This window comes from Electrona antarctica (assembly GCF_951216825.1).
Source record: "Electrona antarctica genome assembly, chromosome: 6".
Taxonomy (NCBI): Eukaryota; Metazoa; Chordata; class Actinopteri; order Myctophiformes; family Myctophidae; genus Electrona; species Electrona antarctica.
The window spans coordinates 7,111,145-7,120,335 of NC_136811.1; the positions used below are offsets into that span (position 1 = coordinate 7,111,145).

The window sequence follows — 9,191 nt, forward strand, 5'->3', positions numbered from 1 at the left end:
CCCTTCTGGCTCCAACACTGTTAGAACTGCACTACTTTCACCGTAATCTGAAGACTCGACCTCTTCAGATAGATGGATGGATAGATAGATAGATAGATAGATAGATAGAATACTTTATTGGCAGTTTAACCCATTCTGGGCGAGAACCCCTTTTGGTGTTTTAAACATTACTAGCCCTTACCCGTTGTGAGATATTGTCCCCCCCCCCCCCTGTGGCCACAGGGGGTACTGCGCCCGCGGTGCGTTTTCGCATTTTTAATTCACTAATAAATTAATTTATAATTTGTTAAATTGGAAAAAGGGCTTCGTTAAGACCTCCATATTATTATGGTCAATGCCTGTGTGAAAACACATTCAGACATTCAGACATTGACTGAATTATAGTATGATGATGATGATGATGATGATGTTATAATTTAGCTATTGGAAAATAGCAGATCTACAAGCTCATAGGTCTGCTATTTTTGAAAAATCGTGAAAGTATTTATTTCAGAAAACTGGCGGATTTAGAAGATTTTTTTTAAATGTGGAGGTTAGGCCTAAATGGGTTAAGAAAATTACAAAAAATTACATAATTTAAAAAAACGCCAAATGGACTTGGACACAAAAAAGCCTTCGCTTGTTTCCATTGTGGTCCACTTTGTAACATGAAACTATACACAAACATACTGTACAGACAAAACAACCATGAAACAAATACAAATAATCCTTAAATATAAGGCGTGGGAGATACTGTACATATAGGACAAGAGTTACCCTGAGAGGAGAGTCCAGAGCATGGGAGATGGAGAGGAGAGGAGAGGAGAGGAGAGGAGAGGAGAGGAGAGGAGAGGAGAGGAGAGGAGAGTCCAGAGCATGGGAGATGGAGAGGAGAGGAGAGGAGAGGAGAGGAGAGTCCAGAGCATGGGAGATGGAGAGGAGAGGAGAGTCCAGAGCATGGGAGATGGAGAGGAGAGGAGAGGAGAGTCCAGAGCATGGGAGATGGAGTGGAGAGGAGAGGAGAGTCCAGAGCATGGGAGATGGAGAGGAGAGGAGAGGAGAGGAGAGTCCAGAGCATGGGAGATGGAGAGGAGAGGAGATGAGAGTCCAGAGCATGGGAGATGGAGAGGAGAGGAGAGGAGAGTCCAGAGCATGGGAGATGGAGAGGAGAGGAGAGGAGAGGAGAGGAGAGGAGAGGAGAGGAGAGGAGAGGAGAGGAGAGGAGAGGAGAGGAGAGGAGAGTCCAGAGCATGGGAGATGGAGAAGAGGAGAGGAGAGGAGAGGAGAGGAGAGGAGAGGAGAGGAGAGGAGAGTCCAGAGCATGGGAGATGGAGAGGAGAGGAGAGGAGAGGAGAGGAGAGGAGAGGAGAGGAGAGGAGAGTCCAGAGCATGGGAGATGGAGAGGAGAGGAGAGGAGAGGAGAGTCCAGAGCATGGGAGATGGAGAGGAGAGGAGAGGAGAGTCCAGAGCATGGGAGATGGAGAGGAGAGGAGATGAGAGTCCAGAGCATGGGAGATGGAGAGGAGAGGAGAGGAGAGTCCAGAGCATGGGAGATGGAGAGGAGAGGAGAGGAGAGTCCAGAGCATGGGAGATGGAGAGGAGAGGAGAGGAGAGTCCAGAGCATGGGAGATGGAGAGGAGAGGAGAGGAGAGGAGAGGAGAGTCCAGAGCATGGGAGATGGAGAGGAGAGGAGAGGAGAGGAGAGGAGAGGAGAGGAGAGGAGAGGAGAGTCCAGAGCATGGGAGATGGAGAGGAGAGGAGAGGAGAGGAGAGGAGAGGAGAGGAGAGGAGAGGAGAGGAGAGGAGAGGAGAGGAGAGGAGAGGAGAGGAGAGGAGAGGAGAGGAGAGTCCAGAGCACGGGGGGTGGAGAGGAGAGGAGAGGAGAGGAGAGGAGAGGAGAGGAGAGGAGAGGAGAGGAGAGGAGAGGAGAGGAGAGGAGAGTCCAGAGCATGGGAGATGGAGAGGAGAGGAGAGGAGAGGAGAGGAGAGGAGAGGAGAGTCCAGAGCATGGGAGATGGAGAGGAGAGGAGAGGAGAGTCCAGAGCATGGGAGATGGAGAGGAGAGGAGAGGAGAGTCCAGAGCATGGGAGATGGAGAGGAGAGGAGAGGAGAGTCCAGAGCATGGGAGATGGAGAGGAGAGGAGAGGAGAGTCCAGAGCATGGGAGATGGAGAGGAGAGGAGAGGAGAGTCCAGAGCATGGGAGATGGAGAGGAGAGGAGAGGAGAGTCCAGAGCATGGGAGATGGAGAGGAGAGGAGAGGAGAGTCCAGAGCATGGGAGATGGAGAGGAGAGGAGAGGAGAGTCCAGAGCATGGGAGATGGAGAGGAGAGGAGAGGAGAGTCCAGAGCATGGGAGATGGAGAGGAGAGGAGAGGAGAGTCCAGAGCATGGGAGATGGAGAGGAGAGGAGAGGAGAGTCCAGAGCATGGGAGATGGAGAGGAGAGGAGAGGAGAGTCCAGAGCATGGGAGATGGAGAGGAGAGGAGAGGAGAGTCCAGAGCATGGGAGATGGAGAGGAGAGGAGAGGAGAGTCCAGAGCATGGGAGATGGAGAGGAGAGGAGAGGAGAGTCCAGAGCATGGGAGATGGAGAGGAGAGGAGAGGAGAGTCCAGAGCATGGGAGATGGAGAGGAGAGGAGAGGAGAGTCCAGAGCATGGGAGATGGAGAGGAGAGGAGAGGAGAGTCCAGAGCATGGGAGATGGGCTATCCAGGGTCGGAAACTAACTATGACCAGTTAGTGTGAAGATGGAGCCAAGAGAATTTGAGGATTTCAGGGCTGGAGGGAGTGCATTCCACAGAGTAGTGGCTGCATAGAAAAAAGCTTTCCCTTGAGTGTCCTGAAACTGGGGGGAACTATAGATCATAAATCATAATATGAACTTCCTCTGGTTGAGTACCCTTGAGCGCATCCCTCACTCTGGGCAGGTAGCCCAGCAGGTACTTAGAAACGGAGGCATCTAGGATCTTGGAGACCAGACACAATGAGAGCTGAGATACTCTCTTCTCCTCTCTACTCTCTCCTCCTCAGACTCCACCAGGTCCCGTCGCACTTGACCTTGGTCTCTAATGGTCTCATGCAAAGGTTAAAGTGTCGTTTAGATATAGCACGTTATTTCAGACTGACGAAACTGTAGGTTTAATTTCTTTACCTGCAGGCATCCTAAAGCAAAGTAACGGACAGATTGTTGTCTGCTCCGTACAAGGCTCTCATTATGGACGAACAACTTCAAATTCAAAATTGTGGTGGCGGTGCAGAAACCAGGTGTGAGCCACTCACCTGGAGGTTTATACCTTAGCTGAAACCAGGTGTGAGCCACTCACCTGGAGGTTTATACCTTAGCTGAAACCAGGTGTGAGCCATTCACCTGGAGGTTTATACCTTAGCTGAAACCAGGAGTGAGCCACTCACCTGGAGGTTTATACCTTAGCTGAAACCAGGTGTGAGCCACTCGCCTGGAGGTTTATACCTTAGCTGAAACCAGGTGTGAGCCACTCACCTGGAGGTTTATACCTTAGCTGAAACCAGGTGTGAGCCACTCACCTGGAGGTTTATACCTTAGCTGAAACCAGGTGTGAGCCACTCACCTGGAGGTTTATACCTTAGCTGAAACCAGGTGTGAGCCACTCACCTGGAGGTTTATACCTTAGCTGAAACCAGGTGTGAGCCACTCACCTGGAGGTTTATACCTTAGCTGAAACCAGGTGTGAGCCACTCGCCTGGATGTTTATACCTACAGAAACCAGGTGTGAGCCACTCACCTGGATGTTTATACCTACAGAAACCAGGTGTGAGCCACTCACCTGGATGTGTATACCTACAGAAACCAGGTGTGAGCCACTCACCTGGAGGTTATACCTACAGAAACCAGGTGTGAGCCACTCACCTGGAGGTTATACCTGCAGAAACCAGGTGTGAGCCACTCACCTGGAGGTTATACCTGCAGAAACCAGGTGTGAGCCACTCACCTGGATGTTTATACCTACAGAAACCAGGTGTGAGCCACTCACCTGGATGTGTATACCTACAGAAACCAGGTGTGAGCCACTCACCTGGAGGTTATACCTACAGAAACCAGGTGTGAGCCACTCACCTGGAGGTTATACCTGCAGAAACCAGGTGTGAGCCACTCACCTGGATGTTTATACCTACAGAAACCAGGTGTGAGCCACTCACCTGGATGTGTATACCTACAGAAACCAGGTGTGAGCCACTCACCTGGAGGTTATACCTACAGAAACCAGGTGTGAGCCACTCACCTGGAGGTTATACCTGCAGAAACCAGGTGTGAGCCACTCACCTGGAGGTTATACCTACAGAAACCAGGTGTGAGCCACTCACCTGGAGGTTATACCTGCAGAAACCAGGTGTGAGCCACTCACCTGGATGTTTATACAGAAACCAGGTGTGAGCCACTCACCTGGATGTGTATACCTACAGAAACCAGGTGTGAGCCACTCACCTGGAGGTTATACCTACAGAAACCAGGTGTGAGCCACTCACCTGGAGGTTATACCTGCAGAAACCAGGTGTGAGCCACTCACCTGGAGGTTATACCTGCAGAAACCAGGTGTGAGCCACTCACCTGGAGGTTATACCTGCAGAAACCAGGTGTGAGCCACTCACCTGGAGGTTATACCTGCAGAAACCAGGTGTGAGCCACTCACCTGGAGGTTATACCTGCAGAAACCAGGTGTGAGCCACTCACCTGGATGTTTATACCTACAGAAACCAGGTGTGAGCCACTCACCTGGAGGTTATACCTGCAGAAACCAGGTGTGAGCCACTCACCTGGAGGTTATACCTGCAGAAACCAGGTGTGAGCCACTCACCTGGAGGTTTATTAGCCTGGCGCAGCCACACTAAACCCGCCCCTATTGCATATGCATATGCCCTGAGGCGGATTTGTAGCCCAGCGCAGTGGTATATTAGTATCGCAACGCGAGGCTAGAGGTTCATACCTTAGCTGGGGAAATGATCATTCTACTAATCTGTATCAGGTGAGCACAAGGGGAGGGTGAATGTCAATTCCCATGGAAAGGAGGCATTATTCACTGCCGGTGTTTATTAGTTTTCCTCATTTATACATATTGTGTTTTGGATTGTATTATTGTGTAACGTTTCTATGCTATGTTGGGTGTTTCTATGCTATGTTTGTGTGTTATCCTTTTAGCCCTATGCTGTTTACATTTCTGACTACTAATAAGTGTTCAATTAATGATTGCTCTAACCATACTTAATACCCCCCCCCCCCCCTCCTCTCTGTGTGTCAGGTGGATGAGGGCGGTCTGGAGCAGAGGGACATTGAGCTGGTGATGGCGCAGGCCAACGTTTCGCGAGCCAAGGCCGTTCGCGCGCTCCGACACAACAAGAACGACATTGTCAATGCTATCATGGTGAGAGGAGGAGGAGGAGGGGCAGGAGGAGGAGGAGGAGGAGGGGAAGGGGGAGGAGGAGGAGGAGGAGGAGGATGAGGGGAGTAAACTTTTACATCATGAATGTAGACAGACAGACAGACAGACAGACAGACAGATGAGTGGATTGTCTGTTACTGCATCTCTACATGATTTGTAGAAAAGCAGTTCAGAGTTAAGGCCACTAGGAGGCAGGATTTATCCACTGGCACTGAGCTGCATACAGTGAGGTGGTTCTGCTCGTCATTGTCCATCATTCCCAGACAGTTCCCACCTACGTGTTCTACCCAGAGCCATAGAGTAAGACAGAGTTAACGACAACTCCGTTCACTTCATGGGGCCAGACTGGGCCAGTCCAATGGCAGCTCTTCTACATAGTCTTCTATAGTTTCTAAAAACGTGTACGTCACCAAGAGGGGGCGGCGTCTGAAAAGCTAGGGACGGCTCTCTCGTGGGCTTTAAATTCTAGCCCACATCACTCAGAATACAGTGACGGTGGTATGTTTTTGTAAATATTGGGCTCGTTCTTGGCGACAACATAGTGAACGTAGGGCCCAAATACATTACAAGGACCAGGAAAATGTTGTGAACAAACACGGCTGTGTTTAGATACTTTGTTGAACCTTATGTCTCTGCGCCCGTGCGCCGTACAGCCGAGGTCCAAGCCATGCTACGTCTTTTTGTAAACTCGTCAATCTGGGTTCCTTGATGCTGTCTCCATGCTGGAAAGCTGAAAATCGAATTCCGTTTTCTGGCTCATTCCCTCGACGTGACCTGCTGTGGCACTTATTTAATGAGCAAGTCTGCACCATTGTGAGGTCAGTTTAAAAAAAGAACGTATACAAGCACACCAGATGGTCGCTCAATGTAAACAAACCAGACAAGCCAACAAGTATGGCGGCCGCTACCACGTGACACATATGTTGACACCCCCTCCAGGAGATTTTGGTACACACTATAGAGCGTCGCAGTCCCGCCCCCCGTCATGACGACGCCAGGCCCAGGAAATGATTCCCAATGCATTTTTCCCATAGACATTTCAAAAAGTATTTATTTAAAGACGGTTACGCCGCGGACAAAGCCAACTCGAGTCGTGACAAAGCATGACAATAAACACAATATTTTGGACCAAACAAATAATTACAAAGAAGAAAAACAACAAAAAAAGTGTTTGTTATCATGATTTGTCACGACAAGAGTTGGCTTTGTACGAGGCTTAAAATGTCTTTAAATAAATACTTTTTGAAAAGTCTATGAGGAAAATGAACGGAGAATCATTTCCTGGTAGGGGGGCGGGACTGCGACGCTCTATAGAGCGCCAAAGTCCTGACGTCACTCACTCATCCCCTGGTTCACGGAAGTAATTTCTCTATGGAGAATAACATGGGGTCATCTTAAAATCTTAAAAGCATTGTGGTCCAAAAATAAACAAGGGAGGTGTCTCTGTATCGTTTGCGACTGTCAGTCACTCATTATGATGCAGTCTGTTTCTAGCGAAAATGTAACTTATTCAGTAACAGTAACAATAGTGCTTTCTCTCAGTCAGTTGATTCTTCATATCCATATGAGTGAAACGGCCTGGATGACTTGTTTATTTTTCCAAACACAGTTCTTATATGAGGCGATCTAAAATCCCCCTATGGGGATTACAATGCAAATAAAAAGTACATTAACCCGTGGATTTGTGCCCTCTACCGATATTGACGTCAGACTTCGGTGCTCTATTGGCAAATAGTGACACCGGAAGTTTACGGAATGCATTGGAGTCTATGGGCCCGCGCGAGTACACATGAACCATGTGACCATTCTGATCCATCTATCATCTAAATCATCATGATGATGAAGCTGAGGAAAAGATGTTGTTGATTGCACATATTTACACATGTTTAAAGCAGCACTTACATAAACATTATGCGACAATATATTAGAAAACCTATATTTTAATATTACTGAACTCTTTTTTTAATCTCCTCTCCTCTCCTCTCCTCTCCTCTCCTCTCCTCTAGGAGCTGACCATGTGAGCGATGTCCCCTCTGACCTGCCTTCCAAAGCCGCCAGCCAATCAAACGTAAACGCCACACTGGCTCCGCCTCCTCCTCTGTATCGCTGCTATGTTGCAACCCCGCCCAATATCTGCTCAATAAAGTCTGTTGGATCATGTCTGAGAGAGCTGCGACTCCTTTACTGTCTGTCTGTCTGTCTGTCTGTCTGTCTGTCTGTCTGTCTTTAGTTCTACAGCAATTATTTTATGTTGAACTTTGATACCTTTAAAGTCTCATCAATGTGTGTCCACTTAGCCTGTTTTCCAGCCTGATTCACTGCGAATAGGGCTGGATTCGTGCAGTCCACCAGAAGATATGCTAGTATGCTGTAGTGTTTGAGGGGCTATGCACATAGGGGGGTGTGTGTGTGTGTGTGTGTGTGTGTGTGTGTGTGTGTGTGTGTGTGTGTGTGTGTGTGTGTGTGTGTGTGTGTGTGTGTGTGTGTGTGTGTGTGTGTGTGTGTGTGTGTGTGTGTGTGTGTGGGGGGGGGGGGGGGGGGGGGCACGGATGATGATTTCATTGGCTGATGTATGATAAGAGCGCCCCTCACTTCACAGGAGTGTGATTTTTAATTACACCTGACATGTTGCACTGAGGAACATGCTCTTTTACAACATTACATGTGGAACCAAGTATCTTGATTAAATAGAATTCATGTGTAAATTGATATTTCATCAACATTGGACTGATCTTCTCCTGTCACAAATATAGGGGTAGCCAGGGGTCCCTTACTCCCTTTGTACCACATTCTCATAGTAAAATCCTTCTTCGTTGCTGTCGGGAGGAAACCTCATAACTCAATTTTTGAGGTTTTTATTTCTTTTGGCATAAATCAGTGCTATTGAACACCCTTTACGTCTGTGTGTTGTTTCGAAAATATTGAACCAATGGAAAGTAGTAAAAAACCTCTTAACTCCATTGGACCCTCAAACTGTCTGCTAAAGCTTCCCCTCTCATGCAAGTAATTGACAATATATAAACTCACAACACCAACGTTGATGAGGCAATATTGCTTTGTTTTGAAAATAATATATATTCTTAATTTCCTGAAAAAAATTATAATTTTAATTTCCTGAAAAATTAACAATTTGGAGTTGAGAGGTTTCTTCCCGACAGCAGAGATATGCCGTAGTGTAAATAATGGCATTAGGAGAAACAAAACAGTAAGACACAAATACAAAAATTATCTACATATGGTATGGTATGGGAAGGCACAATTCATTTTCCTTTTTTGTGTGTGTGTGTGTGTGTGAATTACTCAAACATTGTGTTTCATATACAATCTTCCAATTGACATGAAAATGTCCCATAGGGCATAGATTAGGCTCTTTGGTTCATTTTCCTTCTATCTCCCATGTCTCTGCTCCAACAAGACATTATGTTTACTCCAGTGACTCGCTTGTGAAAAGACTGTTTTTGTCTAGTGAGTAGGCCTACAGTTGGAGGCCATCGATATTGTCCTTTTCTTTTTGCTGAGGTTTGCGTGATCTGCGCAAAAGGACAGTTAACCCATTTTGGGCGGGAACCCCTTTTGGTGTTTTAAACATTATGTTATAATTTAACTATTGAAAAATAGCAGATCTACAAGCTCATAGCGCGCCACCGAGTGGCGCGCTACGAGCTTGTAGGTCTGCTATTTTTGAAAAATCGTGAAAATATTTATTTCAGAAAACTGGAGGATTTAGAAGGATTTTTTAAACTTTTGAGGTCAGGCCTAAATGGGTCAAATGATAAGGGACAATATCGGTGGCACCCAAC

At 47.5% G+C, this 9,191-nt stretch overlaps 1 protein-coding gene across 2 annotated transcripts in view; it reads left to right on the top strand.

Annotated features, from left to right (window-relative positions):
• The window catches only part of nacad (NAC alpha domain containing), a 69,584-nt gene extending 62,033 nt beyond the window's left edge, over positions 1-7,551 (top strand). For both annotated transcript variants that reach the window (XM_079504721.1, XM_079504722.1), the window contains 2 exons: positions 5,251-5,373; positions 7,398-7,551. In XM_079504721.1, coding sequence (XP_079360847.1) covers positions 5,251-5,373; positions 7,398-7,412 — 138 coding nt within the window. In that variant the 3' untranslated portion in view covers positions 7,413-7,551. The remainder of the gene's footprint in view (positions 1-5,250; positions 5,374-7,397) is intronic.
• The last annotated feature ends 1,640 nt before the right edge of the window (positions 7,552-9,191 follow it).